This window comes from Lepisma saccharinum, chromosome 2, assembly GCF_977018435.1.
Source record: "Lepisma saccharinum chromosome 2, izLepSacc3.1, whole genome shotgun sequence".
Classification (NCBI taxonomy): Eukaryota; Metazoa; Arthropoda; class Insecta; order Zygentoma; family Lepismatidae; genus Lepisma; species Lepisma saccharinum.
In genome coordinates this window covers 119,662,301-119,675,248 of record NC_139230.1, presented here as the reverse complement: position 1 = coordinate 119,675,248, position 12,948 = coordinate 119,662,301, and the positions used below count along the sequence as shown (strand labels likewise).

The window sequence follows — 12,948 nt, the reverse complement described above, 5'->3', positions numbered from 1 at the left end:
CTTGCGATAATAGTTACACATTTCTGTCTTGCAACACACAACCTCGACTCGACACGATATGTGCACTTCCTTGCCCCTTTTCTGTATTTGTTTCTATTTAGGATATATTACGTTGCCTTTTTGCCTATTGGTTAATCCGTGGCGATGGATTCACCAATTGATAACATGGATGTGATGGGGCAAACATGCCTTAACTAATCATGGTTCGAACTTGAGACCTCTGTCTTCAAAGCACGTTACAATCTGCCACGTGTGTCTTTTCATCTCTAGTCACCATTAATTTCAAGAGGTAGAAAACGACGTTACTCAAACAAATTGTATAAATAATTTCCATGACCATAAACACTTGTTGAGATAAATCCATACCCTCGTAACCTTCTAAGTAAACGTCGACCTAGTTGATGTCCCAGGAACCCTTCCTTGCACGAAAATCACACTGTGTCCACAGGATTTACGACTGAACGCTTACTAACGTAATAGAAATGTGCATCCCCATTTCCATTAATCGTTCACTCTTCGTATATTTTAAGGTCAGCTAATTCGAACATACGACCCTAAGACAGCTACACATTGCCAAAAAACTGGAGTGTCAACAAAGTAATTACTGTATTTTATATATTTTATTTTTGGTAATGGAATATTTTTCCCTTCAGCTTCTTATTTATGTTTGATTGGTTTATTTTACTTCGCTTTTCTGCCACTTTTGGCTAAACGCGACGATGAGGATCAGCGGAAATGATGAAAGGACAGTCACAATGAACACCGAACGAACTCAATGCCAAGGCGGTGTTTAAGCAAGCTGTGTTAACCACTCTACCACGAAGGCCGAAATCCTTTCTAGTTAGGAGAAATCGTTCCTTGACAGCGAACTAAGAACAGTTAATATGCGTCACGTCAGACCAAGAAACTTTAGCTAAACTATTGCGCATTCTGTGATATGTTCATTACTTCTCAGGAACCACTCGCGGCCTGCAACTAGTTTATCCTGAAAATATCTGCGGGTTAGGATGTTAAGAGATACTTCAGGGAAAATATTCAAAGAATACTGTCACATACATAGAATGCTAAACATTTCTATTTTCTCATTTCTACCACAACCCTGGCGAAGAAAGGCGGCTGGAGCGTGGTGCTGATCGTATCCCCTCTAAAATGGACGAGCTCGAGAATATGCGCTGCCCTACTACCACATCCCCTAAATATGCCTTCATGGCACGTTGCTATACGCACGAGGAACTTTACCTAACCTTTATTACTACTAACTACTCATGCCTGGAATTTTGATATTTTTTATACCTCTTTTTATTTGCTCATTACTAACCTGGTTCATTCCCAGCCATAACAACAATAAGTTGATGCAATAAAATAACGCCAAACTTAAAAAGAAACAGGTGTCGGCGTGCGGGAGCGCGTGAGCACGCACACACACACACACGCACACACACACACAGAGGGAGCCAGATCATGCCTGACAAGACTCCAACACAAAGCTTTCCGGAAACAAATTTACGTGCGCATAGGGTAGTGATGGCCTTGTCTGCAACTGCCTTCCCCCCTTTCTTTTCCAATACAGGAAATCCAATCTATCTAAGAGGAGGGAGACCTGTTTTTAAAGTTCGCCAGTGTACATATCGAACTGATTGATTGAGTTGGTGTTTTAAGTCCACTTTATGCACAGTAAGGTTAATCGGGACTGTACCTACATTTTAAAGTGGAATCCGAACCACTATGAGCCTCCACCGGGTATCGAACCCGGGACCCCTTGAGTACAAGGCAACGACGCTACCACTGCGCTATTGGGGAGGCCTACATATCGAACTAGTCAGCAACTTAACTACAGATTCATTTATTGGGGCATTGAAACGATTCATCTCTCGACGAGGAAGATGTGCTAAAATTTTCTCTGATAATGCAACAAACTTTGTAGGCGCACAACGTGAATTAACGAGAGTTACAAGCATTATTCGTGTCACAAGTTCATCAAGAAAAGGTTCAGAATTTCCTAGCTTCTGAGAACATTGAATGGCATTTCATACCCCCAAGGTCAGCAAGTATGGGAGGCCTCTGGGAAGCTGCAGTGAAGTCGCTGAAGTATCATTTGAAAAGGATAATAGGAAACGTCTCATTCACTTACGAAGAGACTTACACATATCTAACACTTATCGAAGCTTGCTTAAATTCTAGACCCTTGACTCCTTTATCTAATGACCCGAATGACCTCAACCCTTTAACCCCTGGTCAATTTCTAGTTGGTGAGGCACTCACTACCATTTCCGAACCTGATTTAAACTTAATTCCAACGAATAGACTATCCAGGTGGCAACATATGCAACAGTTGTATCAACATTTTTGGAACAGGTGGTCAAGTGAATATCTCACAAATCTTCAACAACGATCCAAATGGAAACGGAAGAACACTAATCTACGCGTTGGAGACCTGGTTTTACTCAAAGAAGACAACCTTCCCCCCTTGAGCTGGAAGTTAGGAAGAATCATTGAGCTTCATCCTGGAGATGATTTACTTGTTCGGGTGGTGTCCATAAAAACAATCCACGGCCAGTCGAAGAGAGCAGTCGGGAGGCTGTGCCCCCTTCCAGTGTAGTGTAACTAGTGGGACTTAATTAGGTTGAAGGCAGTGCCTTCACGGTGGGCGGCATGTTCCGTCAATCGCAAAACAGTATGTAAAAAGCCAACCAGCGCCATCTCTTGGCGTTAAGAATTAAAAAAAAAACAATAGAATGTCGTCGAGCAAATAACAGAGAAAGATTGCGTTGCATAAGTTCGTTGTTTATAACGCTCCGCATTATCATATGTAGTTTCCAATTCACTTATATTTCTATACAATATATCCACGTGTAATCATTACGCGAGTGTTGTTTTTTATCATAACCTCAGCGGTGAATAACCACAACAGTCCGGAACCGCAACAGTCCTTTTAGCAAATTCACCACGAATCGAAAATACGGTCAATGGAAAAGCACAATATTATTCTTAACTGAAATGTTTGGCAGTGGATTAAAATACTTTGTTTGAAGCCTACGTTGAGGTTCTTTTGCTGAACAATATTATCTTTAATCCGTGGTTTTAAAGTAAAATTTGTCACAATATTAAATGAAATTATACTCTGGTATACGCGAAGCAGAACTGTATTTTCGGATGCTGGCCGACTTCAATATCGTAGAAGGCCCACTCTGAAAGGAGATAAATTGGTTGATTTGGTGTTTTAAGTATACTTTATGCACAGATAGGCTAATCGGAACTGAACCTACAGTTTAAACAGGAATCCGAACCTCTGTGCAATGAGCTTCCACCTGATATAAAACCGGGACACATTGATTACAACATCCTCTTTAAGAACATATATTTATGACATATAAATATTTAATGTGTGTTAACATAACTTTTGGCAGCTGATAGAATAGAAAAATCGTGCCAAAAATACTGCCACTCACTGAAAATTCAAGAAGTTGAGTAGAAATATTCCCGAGGTATATAATAAATAAAAAGTTACAGTGATTTAATATGATTTTACAACACTTCGTATTCAGTAATAATAATAATGATAATAATAATAATAATAATAATAATAATCAGGAGTGGGTGAGATTTGAACCTACGATGTTTCGTGCTTGACAAAAAGTATAACGAAACAACCTTCTAACCAACTGCTCCATGAGATTACTAACATAAAATTTTCTAAAACAAGTTGATCTCAGTTGAAAGAACAGTTTGCCGGAGTTCCGAACAATTTTTCGCCACAGATCAGGGAAAAGACGCACTTTGTAGAATCATTGTCAAGTCTCTCCAGGTGGTGGAGAACCAGATCAGTGTTTCCAACTGCACATAAATACCCCTATTTACAATTTCAGAACGAATACTCTTAAAAAATATATATCAATATTCGTATTTCCAATTTGCTATTTATATTACTTGTTTAGATTTCTAACTTCATGGAATGTGAATGAATGAAAGAAATTATGTCGCCTCCATATATAACACCCAATCCATATTGTATGTGGTTGAATATGGATGAAATTGAAATATCATCGGAAAATGGCAAATTTTTGAAATGGAGTAGCACAAAAGTCACAAGATATATCCAAGTCCAATTGCATACACTACATAATCAGACCTTCCTCTAAAGTCGGGCCGCGATAACAAGCGGTGTGAATTCAGAACGCAAAACGTGACCAAATTCTGTCTCCTCGTTGGCTGCCATGTGGCTGGGGGCCACGTTCGCACAAACAGGCAGATAGATTAATCAGCTGTTGGTAAGCTCGGGAAAAAATAAAACGTCACGCGAAATTAAGCACGTACGTATCAGTATGCTATTATATGTTATTTCCGTCGTTAAGTGATAAATTAACGAATCTAGAAGTTTGAATCTGAAGTTTTTTGTAGGTTAACGTTAACTTCCCGTGTGAATTTTACTTTCTGGCAAGCATGAAACATTTTCTCTTCCTGCTCGACACAGCAACCGAAAACCTTCACTGAAAGAACCTTTGTTGTGTTTTTATTATGGTACATTGCAAGCATGAGCTACCGGCATCTTTTTACTTGTGTTGTATCGTATCACAATTACCTACAAAAGAAAATGCGTCTTGTGTTATGAACAACTGTGGCAAATCGTTGTCCTTTGATTTCATGTCGCCTTTGTCACACCGCGGCGTTCGTCTTTTTCGCAACTCGATACCGACCGCAGCTATGCCAGCATATTGTTTTTGTATACGAAACTCCCTTTGATTTGTAACGACATGGAATTTATTCTTCTGTGACATTGTTGAAGCTTCAGAACGTATGTATTTCTTGGAAATTACGTATAAACAAATTACGTACAACTTGGTTTCGTTAACACTTTTTAAATTATATTTTGCGGAACCTATAAAAATTTACCTCTGAAACAGAATTTCAGAGAAGTGAGTTACTGTATTACGGAGAAGAATTTATCAAGAACAAATCAATTGTGTGTGAATTGATTGATTGATTGAGTTGGTGTTCTAAAGTCAACTTTATGCACACTACTGCTAATCTGGGATGGACCTACAGTTGGAAGTGGGATCCTGTGTATCAATTACTTTCTTTCTTCTTTCCGACATTGCAGTACAATTTCTCTAAACAACTCTTACAAACACACACACGAACGCCCGTTCACGCACCAGAGTATTCAATACAGAAATCGGACTGAATATTAAAAGAAAACTCACTTCACTCAGCCAAAAGCTCTCCGCATATTAACGTTGTTCCTTCAAATATGAACAGAGTCGGAATGAGAACAATGGAAGTGTCCCGTTGTTGACTGTTTAACCAGATGTTTAATCCTACACGTGTTTCTGTGGGTTCGCGAAAATTCTGAAGGAGGTCAATCCGGCAATAGCGCATCGCTACCAGAGTGGTTGGTTCCAAGCCGGTTGCTACGTAATTATCACTTTCATATGCCCATAACTTCCTTATCATTGTGTGTCAAATTTTCAACTTGTTATTGGATGGTGCTAGTGCACAGTAAAAGTTTACATTTAAACGCCCAGCGCGTTTTCAGTGGGAATTTTAAAATTGCGCAAGATTTTAAATGAAGATTTATATCTCCGTAACTATGAATGCTAGAGTTACAAATTATGATTTGTTTTTTTTTAGTACAGTCTCAGCTAAACGCCTATTGTTGAAAAAATGCAATTTGCACTAAGAAAATAAAATAATAAGAAGACGAAAGTTAATAATCTTATTCTTTCTTTACAAAACTTCAATTTCGTCGGGCCACGTAGACAACGCCAGGACGTGAGGGTTGAAAACAATTTCTGCGTATTGCCTGATATATTTTTCATTCTAGTAGCAAGAATATTACACTTACTGATGATACTTTTGTAGAAAAATATTTTCTAATATAAAAGGTGTGTTTTCTAACGGGAAATTCAAAATTCCAAAAATTGTTATCTCGGAAACTATGATTTCTAGATTTAAAACTTATATCTTGTTTTCTTCCGTACACACTAGACAGTACGCCCATGGTCGAAAAAACTTAATTTTCATTTATCAAGTAGTAGAAGAAGACGAAAGTTAAATTAAACTACATTTTTACGAAATTTAAATTTCATCAGGCCCCCACGTAGGCAACGCCAGAATGTGATGGGGTTTTAAACTAAATCTGCATATTGCCGGATATGTGTTTCATTCTTGTGACAAGATTTGCGGACTTGTTTCCGATACTTTCGGAGAAAAAATATAATTTTTAATGTAAAAGCAGTAAATTTTTTTCGGGTGAAATTGCACCCAATTCCCCACTTCCAAATATATTCAGAATCAAATTGAACTTTACTAAATACTAATAGGATGCTTAAGGCTCTTTGTGTAGCACCCAAGACACGTATATCTTAACATTGCCTGGGTCGCAGTATGCTCAAGATGTAAAAAACAAACAAATGTGACATATTTCACGTCTCGGCGTTTATGTTTTAAAGACATGTATTGGAACAGATGATCACTTTTTTGTAACAACCACAAAATTGGGCTTTAACCTCGCAAAGAATCACTAGAAAGGAAGTAGAGGATTATTTACAGTTCTTTAGACATACATTAACAGGGTGAATTGAAAAACATAGGACACCCTTTCTTTTCAGAAAAGAAATGGCATAGATGAAAAGGGGTATCAGGACCTACCTTCCAAGATAGAACTACAACATATGTATCTTGGTTTTGATTTTTTTTTCAATTGGAAAGGGTTACATATCATATGTGACTCACATATGGTGTATGAAATCGGGATATTTTTTTCACCACTGAATTTCATTTCTGCAATTAGATTTGTTTTGCCATTTGTATTGTGGTATAGAAGTTATTAGCTCAAAAATTTGAAACAACTATATCCAGGTGACCACATGATGTGCTACTATTTTGTGCGTTCAGTATTTTACCCATTATGCTCGTTGAAAGGCACTTTGCCTAGCCGTTATGCAGCAAAACATCTGGAGAAATTAATTTTGTTGTAGGCCTCCATAATTCCTTGCTGCAGGTGGTCCTCGCGGCACCCATATTCACCGTATATGCACAGCGCTAGCTGGAAATGCTGCAGGAGACAGTCTTCTCTTCAATCCTTAGGGAAGATGGTAGTTTCTCTTTATATTTCCAACATAATGAAGTTCCACCATAGTATAGAGCAAATGTTCGTCATTGTGTGGATATGAATTTGCTGGTCATTGGATTGGTTGGCTTTGTCCAGAGGAATGAACAACATTAAGATTATCTAGCAAGTCATAAGTTTCAGAAAATTACATTCTCCTGGACCAAAAAATTAATATATTAAAGCGTAACGGCAGGGTTGCTTAGACAGGCTAAATATACGCGGTGAGTCAAAAGCCCCTGACCACCCCTTATGAAATGAAAGGGGGTGTAGATTGCAGAAATTGATCATGGTAGTACTATGTTAGAGCTAGGGGGAAACGTTTTGGTTCATGTCATGAAACGTCCGCCATTTTGGTGACCTCCATCTTTAATCCAGCTTCATTTATTTAAATGCGAAGAGGGCAGTGGGGTTTGGTTTTGGGCTAGAATTTTACCAGGAATTCAGTGGTGAAGTCAGATTTATGAAATCTTTAATGATAAGGAAGTTGGGCATATGAAAGTTACACAATGAATGTTACACAATGTGTTCAATATGTTGTCCTTCTTGTGCTAAGCAAATGTTGAGACGGTTCTCCTATGCTCTGTGCACACGGAGCAATACTCAGGTGTGATTTGTGCACAGGCATCCAGTATCCGTTGCTTCAAGTTGCTCACATCTCGAATATTTTGGAAACGTTTGACTACACATGACCCCACAGGTAAAAATCGAGTGGGTCAAATCTTTTGATCTGGGAGGCCATTACATTGGCCCACGCCGAGCACTCCATCGACCAGGGAACTGGAGGTCCAGATAGTGGTGAACCTGTCGCCCATAATGAGGTGGTGCCCCATCCTGCTGAAAATATGAGGGGAAGCTGCCATCCTCCGTCAAAACTGACGGGAAACTGTGTTCTTGTAACAACTGCAAGTAGCCCTCTGCATTTAAATTTTCACGAATGAAGAATGGGCCAATGATACGTGTCCCCCAGATCCCGGCCCACACCATAACCTTCCCAGCACCAACCAAACCATATTGCTCGGATCTCTCCATAACAGGTTCTTGAAGGACCAATACCGCAAGTTCTGCTTATTCACTTCCCCATTCACATAAAAATTTGCTTCATCAGAATGCAGAATATCCAGTGCAAAGTGTGGGTCCTGGCGAATTTGCTCCACAGCCCATTCACAAAACTGCATTCTCCTATGCGGGTCGTCCTCAGAGAGATGGTGCTGCAACTGAAGCTTGTACGGGTGCCACTTTACCATCTTTTAACACCCTGCAAATGGAACTCTGGCTGGCACCACATTGCACAGACATTGGACGTGTACTCCGCTGCGGAGACTTGGCAAACAAGCCTTCCTTCGTCAGTGACAGTTCTGGGCCTACCAGGTAGTGGCCTGTCCTGGACTGTACCGCTCTCTTCGAACCTGGTCAGCATTGGGACACTGTAACTTGCGACACTGGGTTCCGTTGATTGATCCGTTCGCTGAAATCACGAGCTACAGCACGGGTACTTCTGCCTCCGCCCCTTTCCCCAGCTTGATGATCTGGATTCGTTGGGGTTTGGTTAATGGCATGGTTCACCTGCAAATGATATGTAATTATCACTTTCATATGCCCATAACTTCCTTATCATTAAAGTTTTCATAAATCTGACATCACCACTGAATATTGTTATATTTTCTAGCTTTTATCCAATCTTTATACGAACGTCATTTTCTCTGTATCATTTTATGTCGCTCATTTCAAAAGAGTAAGTGCAACGATGAGCTTGATTTGATGAAGGCAATGAAATATCTTACCAAATATTCGAACCCGTGACTGCTGACTTCGCAGTCTCCTCTGTATAAAAAATAGCGTGCCTGCGATGTACAGCAAAAGCAACTTTATAACAAAGGAAAACAGCAAGGAAAAGTGCATTTAAGGGATCTTATGTATGTGTGCAAATTCAGGCTATATGGTAGGAACACAAGAGTGATTAAAAAAATATATATATATCGTCGATGTTTTCACGAACTGGCGAATATGTCAACTCCCCTGCATCACGAACCGGCGAATGTGCAAAATTTGACATTTTGAGTTTTTGACCCTGTATATGTTGGAACAACTTGTACTTTGCTCTCACAAAGTTTCAAGTTTCTATTAAATATTGCTTAGGAGATAAATATGGACAACGTTTGGACGAATATGAAAACTAGTATTGTGATAATTTCACGAACCGGCGAATATGTAATTCGCCGCTTCGTGGAGAAAAACATGATATAATTTTACAATCCATTCAGGATGTGTTAGTTCGACTACATTTTGCCTAACAGATGCCGCTGTAATAAAACGTTTTATATTTCATTTTTTCCATAAGAAATATAACCCATTTGTAAGATATCAGAAACATGTAAGGCACAGTTATTTGTATTTCTATTGGAACAATGTACAGTCTATATTTTGAAACTTTCAATGAAATTGGCAATCATATGGTTTACTTCTCGCAACTAAATTATTTCGAATGGTTTATAAAAGAAATGCAATATTTCTTTGATATTATTTTGAAGTATATTTTAATAGTGGTGTGGCTCGTTGTGTAATTATTCAGAAGATATGAATAAGGACGTGCTTGTGAGGTGGACTGATAGCAGTGCTAACATCGTCAGAAGCCAAGAACTTACACTCCCCCATGGAATGAAGAAGTTACAATATGGAGGGAAAGTAAAAATGTGGTGGGATCCTGAGAAAAATTGTTATGAAGGTGTTGTGATCGGGATGGAAGAAGATTTTGAAAGTGGTGATACAGGTAATGAACTTCCTCTGTCAGTGCCGAAGAAGAGCTCAGGTAATGTGATCAATGACTCGAGTGCAGTAGTTAGTGACGTTGACAGTTCTTCAGAAACGTTAGCGGATGATGAGGGCAAGGATCCTGATTTTCTTATATCTTTCAGTGATGATGAATCGTCCGTACATTCTTCACCGAGGAATGTTCGCGCTGTATGTAGTTCCTTGCATTGTGAAGAAGAAATATTTGCTGTATACGTAACGTGTCAGGATTTGGTTTGTTACAATCACTTCATATTGGATTGCACCGAGCACAACAGACGTGTTAGTGTACAAGAGAAAAACAACCCTCCGGGATCAAGCCACACAGATTTTAAAGTGGATGGTTCTCAAAAGGAGGATGTTACTCCAGTAAAGCGAAGGGTGTCCGAAAAGGAAAAAGTAAGAAAAAATGTAAAAGCCTGTCGTTCTTTGGGTTATGAGTATGTAAGTGAAAAGAGTCATCAAGTTATTCCTTCTCGCAGATTGCTTCGTCCACGTTGTCAGTCACGGACATGCCAAACAAGAGGATTGAAGTGCAACGATTTTGATGACAACACAAGAATGAAAGTTAATAATGCGTATTATAATTTAGGAAATGCTTCCCGACAACTAGATGGTTGAGTAAGTTCATCGCTTCCAATGCTCCTGTAAGGTCAACGAAGTCAGAAGACAAAAAGAGGAAGGAAAGAACGCTTCATTATTTTTTACCAGATGACCATAACGTAAGACAAAGACTATGTCGGAAAATGTTTCTTAACACACTTGCAATTGCTGAGTGACAAGCAAGGACAATGCTAATGAAGTTAAAGAACCAGTGCATGGTAGAAGAAGAAAAGAGAGGTGGACGTCAGACAACGTTAAAAGAAAGAGACGAAATAATGCGTACAGATATTAAGAAGCACATAAATATGTTCCCTAGGATGGAATGTAATTTTTGCCGCAGAAGTTCTAGCCAACAGTACTTGTACAACTTAAGTATTGCAAAGATGTATGAACTATTCAAAAAAGAATTTCCAAACAGTTCGGCATGTTACTCCATATACAGATCAGTTTTTAAATGTATGAAGTTAAAATTTCGTTCTCCAAAAAAAGATCTTTGTGGTTTGTGTAAGACGTACAACTCATTGAAATAAGCTAATTGTTTATCTAATCATTCTGACTTGTTTGAAAATATAACAGGCACATACAGGAAAAACAGAAGGTGAGGGAAATTAAAGGTGCGATGAAAAATACAGCTGTACAAAATCCACAGGAGTTCGTGGCTGCTTGCTTTGACATGGAGCAAACGAACTGAACTGCATTACAAAAGAAAATTTTCAGCCTACAATTTTACAATTTTTGAATTAGCTAGTAAAAGCGGTCATTGCTACGTTTGGCACGAAGGATTAGCAAAAAGAGGTCCGAATGAAGTTGAAACAAACTTAAGGAAGTTTCTGCTGATGAAAGATGAACAAGGTGTAAAACAGGTAGCGTTCTTCGCCGATGGATGTGCATCTCAGAACAAAAACAGTATCCTGCCTTCTATGTTCGTTTATTTTTTTAAACAATGAAGCACAAAACATCAACACCATACATGTTTTCGTCTTCGAAACGAGTCACGGACAAAGTGAAGGTGATGCTATTCACAGTACAATTGAAAACGCACTTCGACGGAGTGAAGATATCTTCACTGCCCAACTCATCCCGGTAATCAGGATGGCAAGAAAGAAACAACCATATGCTGTTCTGAGTTGCATACTAAAGACGTCTTAGATTGGAAACAATATTCGTAAGAATCCACGACTTTTGCGACACCGTCGTATGCGACACTAGCATTTCTGCCGTCATATGCAACACTGTATGGAAAATATATTCCATGACAGTTGCGACACTGTCATCTGCGACACAAAGTGTAAATAACTTCCCTTCACACTTTATCCAGGCTTAGGACTGGCAGCATCATGGAAGCTGGTGTGTTTTTTAAAACCTTTATTAGTTTTCCTTCACACTGGCATCATGGAAGCTGGGTGTTTAAAAGCTGGATGTATTTATCCTTTGTCAATGACGGATTTTAAGATCCCTTGTCAGTATAAGAGCAGACTGCAATCCCTTGTCAATGTAGAAATGTAGAATGCTCTTGTAGTTGAACCAACATCTTACTATTTTCATTCTAATTTCTGAACGTACGCAATTCTCCTCAAAAAGCGCTTAAGATCTCTATGCATTTCATAGTCGGCAAACGCTCTTTGTATTCTATCATCTAATGTAATGTACTGACGTCGTCTACGTTTCCCTTTAAGATTCAAGGCCCTCCTCTCACATAAGTAGTCGTTGTACACAGCTTCTAATCTTAAAGTCTTCACTAATTGGTACAGGTTAGGACTTGACTTTTCAGTCAATGCATTAACTGTATGGTGGTTCCATCCCTCGACTGCATTCTTAGTACTGTGCCGCTGTTGGAAGCAGTTCCACATGGAAATGTCGAAAATAATGTTGTTCATCCACTGTTCAAGGAAATAATCCAAACATTTTCTCAATATGTCGTGGTTTGGCGCATCTTCCATCACAGACAGCCATCCATCATCGACGTCAGCCACAGGGGAGGTAAGCCAGAGCTGAACACATTCTTACAATAGCCGCACGTCTGGATCTGTTTTGTAATCGTTTGTCAGTCCCAACTCCTGCAGATTTCGCCACAAACATTGGTTAAAGTGATAATTACAACCACTGATCTGAGCCTCGGGAAATACTTTCTTCAGAGACGCTATTGCTGCTGCACGTACGCAAATGTCGCTAATTCTCGTAAACAAATTAGAAATCGTAGGGGAAAATCCAAGCAGTGTCGCTTATGACGAGAAAAAAACAGTTTTTGCCTTAGTGTCGCAAATGACGGTGTCGGAAATGTCGGAACTCCTATTCGCAATACCTGCGTGTCCTAAAAGTTAAAACAACAAATGAGGGTCAACCCGTGGACTGGACAAAAGTCATGTAAATTCAAGTGCGCAAGGGTTGTCCCAATATATTTATAAAAACATCGCATAACCTAAACACACACTCAAGTATATCACTTC

At 39.2% G+C, this 12,948-nt stretch overlaps 1 protein-coding gene across 1 annotated transcript; it reads left to right on the top strand.

The window, feature by feature from the left end:
• The first annotated feature begins 2,050 nt into the window (after positions 1–2,050).
• On the top strand, positions 2,051–2,599 carry LOC145983609 (uncharacterized). The gene has a single exon (XM_083116672.1). The coding sequence runs from the start codon at positions 2,051–2,053 to the stop codon at positions 2,597–2,599; it is 549 nt and encodes a 182-aa protein (XP_082972798.1).
• Positions 2,600–12,948: the final 10,349 nt, after the last annotated feature.